Source organism: Protopterus annectens, chromosome 2.part0 (assembly GCF_019279795.1).
Source record: "Protopterus annectens isolate FY-2018-M chromosome 2.part0, PAN1.0, whole genome shotgun sequence".
NCBI classification, from domain to species: domain Eukaryota; kingdom Metazoa; phylum Chordata; order Ceratodontiformes; family Protopteridae; genus Protopterus; species Protopterus annectens.
Window position 1 is genome coordinate 628,736,435 of NC_056728.1, and position 17,027 is coordinate 628,753,461.

At 35.8% G+C, this 17,027-nt stretch overlaps 1 protein-coding gene across 1 annotated transcript in view; it reads left to right on the forward strand.

The window, feature by feature from the left end:
* LOC122793174 (stimulated by retinoic acid gene 6 protein-like) overlaps window positions 1–17,027 on the forward strand; it is a 953,191-nt gene that overhangs the window by 526,095 nt on the left and 410,069 nt on the right. Inside the window, exon 7 of the mRNA XM_044060994.1 lies at window positions 2,779–2,910. Coding sequence (XP_043916929.1) covers window positions 2,779–2,910 — 132 coding nt within the window. The remainder of the gene's footprint in view (window positions 1–2,778; window positions 2,911–17,027) is intronic.

The window sequence follows — 17,027 nt, forward strand, 5'->3', positions numbered from 1 at the left end:
AGCAGTGCTGGTGATGTTGGATGTTCTCAAGACAAAAATGCTCTGAGCTCTCTGATTCTCTCTCTTTAAATTTATAACACAGAGCTGCTTCACATGGCATCATTCTTCACACTTCTCTGGTGTTCCCAGGCTAACAAAAACTACATTTACATTCTTTACACCTGGTCAGAAACCAGAGCAATAAAAGACATTTATACATGCAAATTCTAGCCCTTAACTCTGGTCTTAAAACAATAGGCAGGACGTCTCCCTCTAGATTCTCTGGTGTTCCCAGGCTAACAGAAACTACATCTACATTCTTTACACCTGGTCAGAAACCAGAGCAATAAAGGACATTTATACATGCAAATTCTAGCCATTAACTCTGGTCTTAAACCAATAGGCAGGATTTCTCCCTCTAGACATATCGGCTCTGAATTTTGACATCAAACACAGTCATAAAATGCTTGACTTAGCTTTCTTACAGCAGAGTGCACTGTTGTTACATTTTTACAGTTCAATATCCAATGCAGTCCTTTCACATTTAAGAGAACAAGGCTGTTTACATTAATACTTACAAATGACAAAATTATCTACAAAATTCTATCTGGCTAGGCTGGCAGCCTTCACCTATCTTCACCGTAATCATTAATACGCTCACAGTAATATTTAATTATGTAGAGCACTGCATGAAATAATACAGTTGACTTCATACTAAAACAATAATACTGTATGTAAAGATAACCATATGAACAGTCAGTAGTTATTTCAACTTGAACATGTTACTGACCACATTTTGGTTTGTGTTAACACATGCATTTTTATAACTTTATTTTCTGTTAACATGCTGCTCAGGTGACAGGAGTAAGGATAGAGAGGAGGGAACACCTTTAATGGTACACCAGGCTAAGTATGTTGTTATGTATAGGTGACTAATTAGCTGAATCTTGAAAGGCAGGGCCTATGATACGCTAGATGACTGAGGGAGGGAAGATATGAAGAGTCAGCTGCCAGGAATGGAAAACTCACAACCAAGTTGTGTTAGCAAAAAGTATATATTTTCTCAGCAGTGACTGTCAGAGTTAGCAGTCTTCCAGAAAGTGCAGCCAGGACCTAACAAGACACAATGTGATGGCTTAGCCTCATGAGCTGCACTCTTACAAGTTATTATAGGATAGATTTACCTTTCCAAAGAAAGAAAATCTTATCAGGATGCCAGCCTCAATGAGGGTGTTGAAGACTACAAAAACATAAACTGGATCAAATAAAACTGAATATATATATTATATATATAGATATATATATAATATATATATATATATATATATATATATATATATATATATATATATATATATTTCTTATCAGTTTTTTTTCTGTAGTGGTGAGATAAACAATTCACTCAATATATCTTTCTGGTTTCATGCCTGTTCATACTTCTGCCTCACATTTTGAAGTAACAAAATTTGAAGTCGCCTTTTCTTGCATTTTCCCTGTATAACTAAACTGTAATTGTTTTACTCTTCTAATCATTTCATTCTATAGGGTGCCTAGGCCTGATAGCTGACTCATCTGTTTGTTTCTGTCCATTCTGTATATTGATTTTCCCCCATCATCCTTTTCACTTTCACGTGTGGTCTTATTATTATAACTTTGCTAGCTCCATTCGTCACCACTGCCTGCTGTATTATCATTCCATGCTTCCCTGTTCTCCTTGTACAAGTATGTATTCTTCCTTAGTATACTTCCTACCAAGTTGCAGTCTGCTGTTGTTTAATCCCACATCTCTAACCTAACTATTCTTCCATCTTTAATCCAGAAATTATGAGCAGGCATTGTCACTGCTTCTGATAATTCCTTACGTTTACCACCACAGTGCCTCTACAAACATAAATGCAAGACCAAGAGTGCTGCCCTTCCTTGTTGCTCTACTATACTTTCCATCAGAGCTTCTAACGTCTCCCTCTGTCTTTATATTTGAAGATATACAGCTCTCAGTTTGTTGCTGATAGGCTGATCTCTCTAGACAATATCAGCCTTCCCCTCCTTATCCACCATTTAGTAATATTTTGAGCCACTCTTATCCTCATTTGATGGCCTCTGTGTGGTAGTGACCTACTGGCCTCAACAGCACATCTTCATTACACCTTCTTTCATCACATATTGTATCCTGTCATGGGCATACATTGACACCCTTGCTCCTGTCTGACTTTTTCTGCCCTTCCTAACAGCGCTGAATCTAGATAATGCCATTTGCTATTCACTAATCCCATGTAGTCTAGGCTGCCATTATGAGAAGTATGTCAGAGTTGCCATCCATAAATACTACATCATCATGTAGTTCATTCCAAGCATTATAAAACCCAGCTCGTCTTCCATTTACCCACTTTAGTGGTTCCCTCCTAATCCATGTTATCTGCCTTCCCCATGTGTACATTCCTTTCATCATTACTAATGTGCTTGTCCTTTTACCCACTTCAGTACCCACTTTGCCCCACCACAATACATAAAAATAAGAGTTAAAGATTTATAGCAGCCTGTTGGGCCTATTTTTAATGTGTAGAATAATTTCTGACTGCTTCCAGAATATTAACCTGTTTGTTTAGCAGAACTTGTAGATTTGTCTGTTTGTTCAACAGAGCTCTGAGTTATAGATAGGTAAATATGTAGAGTTTCATAAAATTGAAAGCTTGTAAACTTTCATAAAACAGTTTGGAAATTGAGAAAATAAGCCTCTGTGAAATGAAAGGATGCATTTATTCGACTGTACTTTGATATGTGCATTTCTTTCTCATGCAGATAATTGGTGACTATCAGAAGCTCATTATCAACTGGCCTTCATTGTTATGCCTTGCTTTCCTGATGGCACGCTTTGTCCACATATTTGTAAAAGCTTTGTCAGTGCATTTAGGATTAGTGGCAGGAACAACAGTAAGTAACTGGACTGCAGTTTGTTTTCATTAGTCTCTTGTTGTACTCAGCAGTGTGTTCACTACCAGCTCAGCAGAACAAGGCTTTGTAGAACAAGCAGAATGCTAAGCCTGCTAAAAGGTTTTTCTCTGGCAATGTCACAATAGAATGTTTTGGTCAAAGTACAATTGTTTATGAAGCGCAAATGTAAGATTTAAAGCCTGCTTTTTCTGTTTCCAATGCTTTTTTATTGTTTATACTGTTTATGAACTTTAAAATACAATAGTATTAAGCATTAAAAGTGTCAGCTGGCACATGCTAAATAAAATAAGGATGTTGAAAGTAGTATTATCTATAACCCCCTATTACTCACTTTATTTATTTATTTATTTATATATTTATTTGTGATAATTTTGCCCCTTCTGCCTGCTGATCATCCAGGATTATTCATTCCCTATCTCCTGGAGAAGGCTCATGAAGGCAACCATCAGGTTTGGTTTGAAATTGTTTTGTTTTTTGCCCTATAACCCTGTGCATGCCTAGGTAAGACTACCCACAAATGGCTGTGCAGTGGGTAGACTGCACTGGATGGCTTCCTTCACTTCCATGAGAATGTTCCCTACAACCATCCTTGCCCTCTGCCATAAGTCACTGCATGCAGTCTTTTTCTGTCTCCACCAGAGGTGATCATGTCCATGCATATGCCCAATGAACATGCACCTATCCCTCCCAGAGAGGGCCATGTAGACCCAAACCCTTCATTTCTGTCTTACCCCCCATCAGTTTGGCCACTAATCAGACCATAGCCACCTGGGTCATAGTCCCTTTTCATTTCCTCTATGCCATGGAACCAAAACAAATAATTACACTTTTATGATGACAGCCCATGCCTTCTGCTCATCTCTGGTCATTGTCGAGATGGAAATTAAAGAAGCCAATTAATTTATCATGGTGGCATGAGGGGCATTGTAAATACACTGACCAGTAATCAGTTATTGGAAAAAGATGTCTGTGCTTTCTTTCTTCCCACACAGAAATAAACATATACAAAAATGCCACTAGAGGATCTAACTGGCAACATATCATTTGGGTTAAAGTAATGAACTGCTATGCCCTGTGGACAGTAGTTTGATTCTTACAGTATCTGCAGGCATACTGTATGACTTTGAGCATGTCATTTAGCTGAGGTTCTAAACTCAGTCCTTAAAGTAAGCATTTGTGAATAGTGGGTCTTCCCAGTAAACACTAACAAAATAACTAAATAGATTATAGCTCAGTGTATTTGGATTAGATGAAATAAAATGACTGGATCGATAACAACGGTCTTTGCCTCATTGCAACTCTACTGATAAGACTGAAAATAAATGAAAATGTAAGCATCCGTAGACACTATAAGAGAAGTTAAGTCGGGGTACTCTCCTATAATACTGGTAACCTGAGTTATGAGGGAAGCTACAAGAATTAGCCAGCATGGAAGTAATAACTGTTCACTGCACACCTAATGACTGTTAGAGAGCAGAGTAACAAAGCTTATCAAGTTTGGTATAACCAGGAGGCTTTGCAGTATATAACAGGTCCACATATGCACCTCTGCCATGCCCACTGCACCATCTCTTGAGGTTAGGGGTATGATCTGACAATCTAAAATGTGATTAGTGTCTGACTTCCTCTCTATCTAATAGAAAATTAATAAGGAAATGGGTAATTTCTCATGTAGCTGAGACAAATCGGCAGATTTCACTGACAGAGCTGGTATCTCTATTCTTTATGAAGTCTTTGGTGGATACAAGCTTCACAAAAGCTGACAAGGATTATTAAATTCTGAGGTCAGCCCAGCTTGGTTAAAATCTGACTTAAATCATTGACTTTGGCTGAGCATTCCTCTTAAAGTCACTTTTGTGGATTGGTGACAAAGCTTGTGAAACTGGCTTGCCTGGTTGAAAGGGTAGGGCACCAGTAATGAAGGCTTATTAGAAAGCAGAATTAATTATCTCAAAGTGAAATATTCTTTTTAAGATAGAAAGACTAAGTGACACTGTTACAGGGCATCCCCTGATGCAAGGTGACAATGCCATTAGACTACCTCTCCCCCTCTTAGATCAATAAATCTGGACAAAGCCATAAACAAAAGTGGGACAAAGGCCCAAGAATTGGGACAATTTCTAAATATTGCGCTTACAGACTTAGAAAGTTGATAGAATAACATGTTTTGCATTAGCATATACTTTCTGAAGGGTATGAAGTCTGAAACTCAAATGGCTGCCATTATTTTCTAACTTTACTCTTTAATGATTTGCCACTAATTTGCCAGAAAACCACAAATTTATGAAAAACGGACCAAAAACAAGAGGCAAAAATATGGACATTCTGTGAAAATCTATACATTTGAGAGGTATGCATCAGAGAGTTTTTATTAAGAGGAAAGCGAAAATGATGGTCTTGTAGTTCACACCTCAACAACAATCTAAGAAAAAAATAAATCTCAGTTAACATATAGGGACATATTTTGCCTTTTTTAAGCTTTACAGTGATGAGTCAGCAAATATCCTGGAAGTGATCTGTGGGCAAACGTGAGGCTAAAGAATGCTCAAAGGAAATTCAAGGGGCAATTTTACTGAACTCAAAATGAAGGGAATTTGATTAGCAGCAAAGTATACAAAGCAACATAATAACAAGTATTTGTTAATGTAAAATGCTCATTTGCATTGGTGATGGGCTCCAGTATTATGATACAATATGATATGATATAATATGACCGAGTGAGAGAGAGAGAGAGAGAGAGAGAGAGAGAAGCATGTGAGACAGTAGATGATATGCATCACCCTGACATTATGTCTCCTCCCGCCTACCTTTAAAGTATATTAAAGGTGTACACTAAGTAAATAATAATACCCAACAGGGTGTGTGTGCTACTGTGTAAATAACACCCACCCAGGGGCATGAAGCCCGGCGCCACAAGCAGAGGGCCTCTACACCCCTAGAAGGGTGTTATTTACACAGTAACACACATCTTGGAGGGCATTATTGTGCTTAGAGAATGGGATGTCTGTAAAATTGTGTTTTACTTATTTATTTAATTATTTTTTTATTACTATTTTATTTAAATATTTTTGATGCAAAATAGTTCCTCTGCATAATGTTTCAAAGTTGCTGCAGTATATGTAAATAGTGTTGGAGGAAGCATTTTACATCCAAAATATAACATTAAAAAAGTCCTAGATATTTACTTTATTTTTGGGCCCTTACTCCTAAAATGTGTGGTTTGCTGCCACTCATTGGGGATCAAAGTCACTAAATAACGACACACATTTGAGTTTCAGACTTTATTTCCTTCAGAAAATTCATGTTAACACACATCATATTATTTAATGTAACTTATAATTTTATAAGAACAATAATTAAAATCTTTTCCTATTTTTGAGCCTTTTATTCCCCTTTATTTCAGGCTTTATCCAAATTTCTTGAGTTAACAGGTTGAGAGGTATGCAAACCTCTTTACTGCTGCCGCCACTGTTCAATCAATTTCACACTCTCTCATACACACAAACACTTGCACTTCAGAAAATGCATGCTAACACAAATCCTATTATTCAATCAACTTTGTCTTTTTTATAATAGCAATATTTAAAATATGCTCCTATATTTGAGCCTTTGCTCCCCCTTTATTTCAGGCTTTATCCAGATATCTTGAGCTAGGAAGTTGAGAGGTATGCATAGCTCTTAAATGCTGCTGTTGCCAGTTCTTGATTGCTCTCACTCATCACACTCTCTCTCTTTCTCTCACTCACACACACCTTGCTTTCTTTCACACAAGCACGCATATGCTCACACACAGACAGAAACATAAACACAAACACACGCGTGCACACGCACACATACATAAACACACTTTTTTCTGTTTAATTTAGTTTTTAACACTCACTAAACAGCACTAAGTGTAAAACAATAGCTCGATCAATCTCACGCTCACTCACTCACATGCACAAATACACTCACACACACACACACACACAGACATAAACACACACATGCACACTTTTTTAACTTTCTTTTTTTATATATATTTTACACTCACTAAACAGCAAAAGCGCTGCACAGCAAGCGTAAAACAATGGTGACCATTAGGTTACTTTCAGTCTGAGCTCCATGGCAGCTTGATATCCTGCTGTAAAGTGGCAGACTCATCTTTCAGTAGGCTTTAACTGTAGATTAACACCCTGCTGGAGAGTGTTCATTCTCCAGTCAAGGTGTCGATCTACAGGTCGCTCACTCTCTAACAAGCTTCACCATATGGTGCTGTGTTTAGTTCTATCAGAGTCTATTTGTGTACTGTGTTAGGTAGTCAATTAACCATTTCAGGACTGGACTACAAACTGGGGAGGGAAGTGAAACACAAGGAAGGGGAACACATGATAGAGGATAGGATGGAGTGATGGCAGACTTTTACACCACCCAGTGCTGCAACCAGCCAGATGTCAGTCTTCTCTTTGACTGCCCCCACTGCTGGGTCCAGTTACTGATTGCTCATTGGGCAGGACCAGTCAGTGGTGCAGCTCTACCAGTTGCACAGGGACATTCTGCAGACAGCCAGTATACATACTCCAAGGTCATACAACAGTAGAGAAAAAGGAATTTTCTCTTATCACTGAAAGTAGTTTCAGCAAAACATTGTTGTTGAAACAGTATTCAGTGAAAGTGGTGTCAGTAGAATGACACATTCCCTGTTAGTTGTGGTGGAATGTATTTCCAAATGTGTCTTTGTGTTGTTGGTTGGGAGGAGGGAAATCCAAAGCGGTTATATAAACTGACGTGTGCTCTGTCTGCAACATGCTATGGTGGGTGGAGAAGAGAGATGTGTTTTATGTACAAATGCATGTACCACTTTTCCTGTGGCCATCACATGAGTGACATACACAGGGATAACTTGCAGTGGGCCTCAACCTCATGTTGTGCTGCACAGTGGCAAAGGTCAGAGATTGCAGATCTGTGGACAATGGCTGTGCCATTTCTATACTTGTTTGTTTGAAACTGTATATCATGGGAAAGGTGGACGATATGAAAATACATTTTTCCACATAGGTAACTGATGTTGCAGACCACTGCCAGGTGGGTCAAAGACAGAGCACAGGAACACAACTGTAGCCATACACCTGTGTGGTGGAGGCTGTATGTGCAAATCTGTGTGGCCATTATATAGGGAACACATGTAAGGCTGCAGAGGTCCATTCATACTGCAACAGCAAGCTTCACAGGTACATGCTGTATAGTGTGATGTGGTACAGAGACATCTGCAACTAGCTGCAGACAGATGCCCACTACAGTAACCTTTAGAGGTGGTTTGTACTTCTGTGTAGGTCAGGTGTTGCACAGTATGCGCTACCTGTGGACTGTGTGGTGGGAGTACTGTAATGTGGGTGTGACACATATCACTGTGCTCACATTTACGGAGAATAATGGCCCCAAAAGAAAAAAAGGAAAAGAGAGGAGATGTTCTCCCAGGGAAAAATAGACATGGACGTGGGTGTCAGCACCACCTAACTACCAACAAGAGTGATCAGGCCTCTGTGACCTTGTTGCACAGGTAAATACTGTCAGTGTGATCATAGCAGATCACAAAATCAAGTATGCCATAGGATTTCTAACATGATCTATCATTTCTGAACAAAGGCAACCAAGCTTGCACAGGAGAGGATGGTTATGGGGGTCAGTCACCTACCTTGCCCTCTGCTACAGACATAGATGAGTGTCTGGCATCTCTGTCAGGAATGCAAGACTGCTCCATCGTATCCATTGCAGGACTTGATACTGGTACAGAACTTCACCCACCACCACCGATTTCAGGTGGGTATTCTTTTATATCTACATCACATAGTGCAACTTGCCAGAGTTGGAACCCTTCATACAGTGAATATGGTCACATCATTTCTACAGGCACTTCAGATCTTCAGCTACTATATGAATCTGCACAAGGTATGTGATCCTGTATTTTTTATATGCCATTTTGTTTTACTGCTAGAGCATCACTAAAATTGTAGATTGTCACAAAGTAACATTGAAACACTAGGGTGTTTATGCCTGCTTACATGGGTGATTCTGTGTATAGGTCCTCTACCTTGGATGTTTGCAAGTTGGGGAAATACCTGTGTCTCATGATGATGGTAGCCACAGCATGATATGCTCTGTGGAAAAGTACCACTGTCAGGCACAGATAACTTGGCATAATACCCCCTCCTCCATCATACCTCTCAACTGCCCAATTTTTTGCAGAATGTCCAGATTTTTTCCTCATTTTTTGTGTTGCTCCTCATAAAAGTTTTGTTTTGCTGGCAAATTATTGAGGGTTGAAGTCACTAAATAATGACATACATTTGAGTTTCAGACTTCATATCCTTCAGAAAAATGCATGGTAAAACAAATCCTTTTATTCAAGAAGATTTCTAATTCTATAAGAACAATATTTAAAATCTGTCCTTATTTTTCTACATTTGTCCCTCCTTTCTTTAGGCTTTTTTCAGATTTATTGAGCTAAAAGGTTGAGAGGTATGCCCACCATTTCACAGACACAGATCCATGATTTTATGGTCTGCAACTACACTGGTGATCTTGATCCTGGAGCAAATTTTATATGCTTCTGAATAACTCCATCATGTTGTTTACTCTCATTTACAATATCCATTACCCTCATTAACATAATGTTACCCATTTTGATCTAATTATAGGGTCATTTGCACGCTATACTGCCTACAATATTTTGCGGCCTTGAATGACATCACTAAGTGTTTCTCTGCATCACTGCTGCCCTGTGCTGTGCCATTCATCATGCAAATTAACCTTTTGTATTGTGCTATTTGTTTCTCGATCACAAGGACTACTTGGTATGAACAGAAGCTGTATATTACCATGTAGGATAAGCTTGGCAACCAGCACTTCACTGCTTATGTAAACTAAAAAAATAAGCCCAACAGCAATTTAAAGCTTTTTATTGGACCAGCTTAAATATTACAACATAATTTATTGTAGCTTTTGGATTATTATCAGCGGTTTCCCCTTGAAATCTGAAGCAGCACAGGAAAATAAAATCACTCCATTACCCAAGATAATACAAAAATAGTATCAATATATAAGGAGGATCAAGATGGCGACTGATCCGTAGGTACTGTTTTCACTCAGCTTTGTAGCATTAAATCTAGCCTTTACAAAATTGCTCACAGCGAGACTCTCTAGTAAACAAAAATCAAAGTTTAAAGTCTGCCTTACCTTAAAATTGAAGGCTCCTCCTTTGGTTGATTCTTACAAATGAACAAACTTCTTTTCTTTCCCAAAAAAAGAAACCTACCTGAAAGTGGTGAGTAAAACTGCATTGATCTGAGCATGTGTTTCTAGCCTGCAAGGGGGAAAAATGGAGTGAGATTAAAATATTGAATGTTAAACTGTCATCACATAAGGTTGTAAGAAAAACAAATCAGACAGCCAAAAAATGCAAAGATGCACCTCTACAGTAGAAGATGTCAGAAGAAACAGAACAAATGGATCCGCAGACTTCCAAAACTAAACTATCAGCAGTCTCAACTCCCAAAAAGGAGACCACTTCTAAGTATGCCAGAACTTCTAAACAACAATAAGATAAAATCATCAATTAAAACTAAAGCTGACCAACTTTTTGCTCTTGATGACCTGAAGGCAACGCTTCAACCATTGTAATATGTCATTCAACAACTCTCAGATCAAGTAAAACATTCAGTGGTACAATAAATCAAATCGGCGATAGACTTGAAATAATAGAGGCAAAAAACATTGAAAATGAGATTAAGAATGACAACCTTCAAAAATATTTTCAATCCAATATCTGTAGCATACGGGATATCCAAAGTAAGCTTTTGGACTTAGGAGCAAGAAGTAAACGTAATAATATTCTAATCTGTGGTCTATCAGAAAAATATGAGCAATTCAAATTATTGGAAACCCTGCAACAAATCTTTGGAGCTTTTCTAGGAAAGCAAATGGAAGCAAACCAAATAATTGTTGACAGAGCATATTCAACAGTACGGACAGCTCCCAATCCAGATAAACTACAACAAATCTATGTGAAACTGTTAAACTATCAAGATGCATTTAAGATCCTGTCTGTTGCTAAAAATAAAAACATCATTAACTGGAATAACAATAAAATCATTTTTGCTCAGGATCTACTTTCCCAAATTAAACAAGATCACCAAAAGCTGACACCCTTTTGCTCATATCTAATCTCCAGCAATGTAAAATTTCAAATGAAATATCCCTTGACCCTGATTTTCCAACATAAGAGAGACGAATACTCCATCAGATCACCTAAAGCAACAAAACAGACTTTTAGTAATATTTTAAGTATTCCCCAGTAAATATGCAATGTGTGCTATAACAATGTCTCTTACTGTTACTCAATTTACATGAGAGGAGTTAAATGAGAAAGTTTGATTGATTAACCGAACATATTTGTGTTACTATTTAGTGGTGCTATGGAGCTTTTCACCTTTGCCCAGGCCTTGTCTTTCATTGAAGTGGCATTTTTGATTAGAAGATGGGTTATTTCCATTCAGAACAATCTTGCAATTGAAAATTAGGACACAAGACACATCCTGTTAACCAAATCTGTGAGGATTCACTGAAAAATCACTAGTTGTTATCCAAGGAAGCAAATATGTTCTTTAAACTTTAACTTGCACATGAATGTTTGTTCTTTAGCTTTTTTTTGAAACCTGAATACCTAACAACTATGTAATTTTCATAATTTTTAAAAAGAAAAAGAAATGCTTCTTTTGGAAGCCATGATGTATGATTCCTACATTCAGGAGCTTTTTATTTATTTTATGATATTGCCATAATGTGGTAGCTGAGTGTTGTAAAATATAATGTTTTAGGACTGTTTTGTTTTTACTTAACCCACATGAAGAAGGTTTTTATTTGGACCTTTATTGTATCTATGTTTAGATGTAAGGATTACTTAGCAACTTATTGTTCTAATCCATTTTTACTTCTTGTTCTTTACATAACTTTGTCTTTGCCTCTTCCTGGTGTTGGATAGTTGTGGTTAGGCACATTTTTTGACAGGAAAACTTAATGCTACCTGTCTACATTATTAAATTCTATTTTACTTAATTATTCAATGCTCTTTGACAAATCTATTTCCAGTAAATTACCAATCATTAACAATAAAGAATTTAAATGTACATAATTGATTCATGGAATGTTAAAGGACTCCAAATAATTAGAAAGAGGACGTTATTTTTCCATTTATTTTATAAACCAAAAGCTGAAGTGTTATTGTCAAAGATCCAATAATGTATCACAACTCTGACTCGAAAAGAAGATGGTGTTACTTAATTGCTAAAAAACAGGCTTTTGGACAAACCTGTGCTATTTTTAAATATTTACACTCCCTGAAATGGACATAAGCAACTTATTATGACTTTATGTAAAATAATAAGTAATTTCCCCAATCATTATTATGTTGTTAGAGGGGATTGGAATGCAGTGGTAGAGTCTAGTGTGGACAGAACAAACAAGAGTAAAGCATATGACTGTCATGCTTCTGTGGCTATTGCTGATTTCAAATCAGACTTTATTTGATCCTTTCAACTTTCAAAGAAACAATGTCTCATCACAAAAATTAACTTACTAATCTCAATGTTATAAATCATGGGCTAAAATTGATTACTTTCTGATATCTGAAGCCTTCTTAAATTTTGAATATACCTTCCGTATAGAATCCAGATATTTTTCAGACCACTCTAAAATTTCTCTTACAATTAATTTGTTCAGTTTTACTAAAACAAAAAAAAAATAGCCTGTAGCTAGACATTAATTCCTAACCTACTTCAAAAAGAAGATATTAAAAATGAAATTATGCAACATTTGGAGAATTTTCTAGATAATACCTCAAACTCTGAAATCCCACTTGACATTCAATGGGTGGCATTTAAAGCCCAGATTAGAGGCTTATTTATAAATAAGGCTACTTACTATAAAAGTCATTTAATATTAAGGAATCAATCTTAAAAGGAAAAATTAATAAGTTAGAAAAAAGAACTATAAATAAACTTCAGAGCCGATACTGCAAAACATCTACCTGACCTCTAAAAAGAACTCTAGTTATTAAAAGTCAATTAGCAATCATTCTATGAAATGAAAACTAGCTAGATATTTGGAGTGAGCACAAATCCCTGCTACATTTTGGCAAGACTTATTAATATTAGTAAGACTCCACCTTTAATAACTGAAATCCTATACCAAAACAAAATTTATAAAACTAGAGAGCAGATTATGAAAGTTTTCAGGCAAATACATGCAAACATGAACAGAGATCATAATCGTATCTTTTCCCCACAAGAGCCGAATAAGTTTATAAACAATCTAACTTTTCAAAAAATTGAGAAAAATCAACAAAATACCATCATTGTACATTCTAATCAACATATTATTTTATATATTATTAAAAATCTTAAATTTGGCAAAGCACAAGGACCAGATGATCTTATAGTTGACTTTTATAAAACCTTTGCTCAGTCATTCTCCAAAAAGCTATTGCATGTATTTAATTATATACATGAAAATTGCATTTCTGACCTTTATTGTAACAATTCTAAAACTATTCTTATTCCTAAACTCAACTTGGACCTTAAAATCATTTGAATTATAGACCAATATCACTTATAAATGTTGATATCAAGAATTTTGCTTTAACACTGGCAAATAGGTTACCCCAAATCATTTCTCCTTATCAGTCTGGATTTATATAAGCTAGGCAAACTTGTCATCATACACTAAAATTAAGCACCTTAATTACACTTTCTAAACATTACAATCTCTTTTTTTTTTCACTTACATTGGATGCCGCAAAAACTTTTGATAGATAGAATTTAGACTTTCTTTTTGCAGTCCTGACATACTTTGGACTCCCACTTCCCTTCATTAATTTAATAAAAATTCTCTATTGAAAAGCTCATATATCTTTATATATTAACACAACTCTCCCCCCGTTAAGATAATTAATGGCACAAGACAGGTTTGTTCCCTTATTCCTTATCTATTTAACTTATATATGGAACCACTATTTTATTGATAACACAAAAAACGTACCATCTAATTCCAGAAATTTCTAAGATTCCCATACCCTTAACAGCTTTCACTGATGATCTTAATCTCTACTTAGTACGTATTTACCAAACATTTTACATAATATTGATATTTTTTCAAAATTTTCTAATTATAAACTCAATTTACTTAAATCTTCCATTTTCCTGTAAACTTCAATTACTCTTTGCTTATTGTTCTTCCTAACTCACAAATTAAAATGACTAATTCATTAAAATATCTGGGTGTAAATTTCTATCATAATCCTACTCCCTAATATCAGAATACAATCCTAAGTGAATCACATGGAATCCTACCTGGGTTAAAATATGGTACAATCATATATGTAAGTCTGAATGTAATCTGTAAGCATTACCCTTTATTAAAAAAAAAAATAAAAAAATCTCAAAATACATAAATTCTTAACACATAAGATAAAGACCTTTCAAAATGTAATTGATTTGATTGATTTAAAAAATAATGTATGTTATTGCAACCAGTCCATTTAAATCCTAATTTAAAGTTGAATAATATAATGATAAACATTTCTAATTAATCTCTTCTTAAGACAAGTGGGTTATGGATTTTTATACACACAGAAACCTTCCAATTAGCAACTTAATAAAAATCCTAAACATTCCCAAAAGCTACACTGTTATTTTAAGACAAACAAGAGAAATAACTTCAATATTTCTAAATGAACGTAACATCAGTGATTCTAATATAGCATTATGGAAACACTTATGGATGACCTTCACCTTGAAGACAATGTTGTGCAATACATGCAAACTAATTACATCAATAAAATATCAAAACTCTTATTACTTTTCCTAATACTGAACCTTTGGGAAAATCCCGGTTTCCATGAATTACCACATCGATGGTAGTCCACTGAACACAGAAAGCGTTATAAGAGATCTGGGAACACAGGTTGACAGCAATCTCTCTTTTGACCATCACATTGCCACTGTGGTCAGAAAGTCCTTCTATGTGGCATGTCTCATTACTAAGGGTTTTGCATCCAGGAAGAAAGGTCATTGTGTCTCTCTACTCTTCCCTCATTAGGCCATTCATCTACAACAATCACCTATTTGGCATGTACCTCACTAGACACCTGCAAAAACTGGAGAGGCTGCAAAAGTATCTCAATAAAGAGGATCCTAGGCCTTAAATACTTGTCCTATATGGACAGACTCAAAAAACTCCAACTATTCTCTGTCTCATGTCTCCTACTTAGAGACGATCTCTACTTGACTTACAAAGCCATGTCTGACACAGCTCTGTTAGAAATGCTGCATCTAAAGAAATCCCAATCCTTCCACACCACACACTCCAGAGTCCTCAACCTCATTACCACAATCAACAGAACAAGCTGTGAGGGACAGGTTCATAACCCAGAGACTAGCCATGCTATGGAATAGACTTCCTATACATGTCAAACAGAGCACCTCACTGACCCTCTTCAAGAGAAATCTTGATGTGTGGATGGGAAATAGAAAATTCACCCCACAAACTTTTATTCAGGTACAAACTAGTAAGTGCTTTCGTGCCTCCTGGCACTTCTTCAGACAATACAAACACTACATAAATCTCAATAAAAAGGGGTTGCCTCACCCACATTATTTCATAGCAACCAATCGTACATCTTCATCAAATAAAATTCACCTGCTGGCAATAATCAACAAACGTAATGTGAAGTCAAAGACTTCACATATCAACTAGCTTAGGAAATCCTTACATACAAAATAGAAAGTCTGAAATTACACATAATGTTTGTTGATTATTGCCAGCAGGTGAATTTTATTTGCTGAAGATGTATGATTGGTTGCTGTGAAATAATGTGGGTGAGGCAAACCCTTTTTATTGAGATTTTTGTAGTGTTTGTATTGTCTGAAAAAATGCCAGGAGGCACAAAAGCGCTCACTAGTTTGTACCAGAATAAAAGTTTTATCTTTTATTTAATATCAAGAGAGCTGTGTTTGTTTACTCCCAGCTTGGACTTTTCTTAATACATTTTACCCTACTTCATCACCAGAGTGCTCTTTTTGTAAATTTCAAAGAGCTGATTTATTACATATTGTTTGGAGTTCTATATTTTCTTACAAGTTATGGTGTACCTAAAAGTCAAATTAGAAAAAATGGGTTATAAGAAATGTACATTATCTTGGGAATTTGCATTTCTGTATATCCCCAGCATGGATTAACACAAGATATTCACATTTTAATCATGCTATTTTACTGATCAGACTCTTCATTAACCAAAACTGGCATGATAGATCCAAATTCATATGGAATGGTTTTAAACAAACTGCTATTAAGTGTATATCAACTCATAAACTTTTCTTAACCAACCCTTCTATTATGACAACTATTGCAATACATTTTTGACTATATCTTATACTATACGTCCTTAAGACTAATTCCAAAATTTTAATTGTTTTTATACATCAACTTTTCTATTTAATAATCCAGACAAATAACTATTGCTCTTTTTTATTTGTTAAACTATTTATTGTCATTCTCTAAAACTACCTTTTTTCATATGACCCAATTTGATTTTCTGGGCTTCTAGCATTTTATTGTGTATATATAAACTCTGTGTATATAATTCTACTATTTTTTGCATATATTATCACTATGCCTTCTCATTGTATTTTTATTCTTTCTATATGTCAATCTTTTAGGCAGCCTTTTTTGTTACTGCTGTTATAAAAGCTTGAGTTGAAATACAAAATAAAGATTTTTGGAAAAAGAAATTGTATAAATATATACATGGATATGCATTCAAATATGTAAACCTATAATGGTGCAAAATAAGCATTATATACTACAATAATCACCGAAAACCTACATTTACCAGGGCAGTCTGTAATGAACAGTATCCATAAAGGTACAGTCAAAAAAATCATATGCTTTCCTTCATTCTGTACTATTACACTAAATTCTTATTCCTGGAGGAATCAAGGGTATAAAACCACATAGATCCTAAGTGGTCACACACATACATGTGCATACACACACACACACAC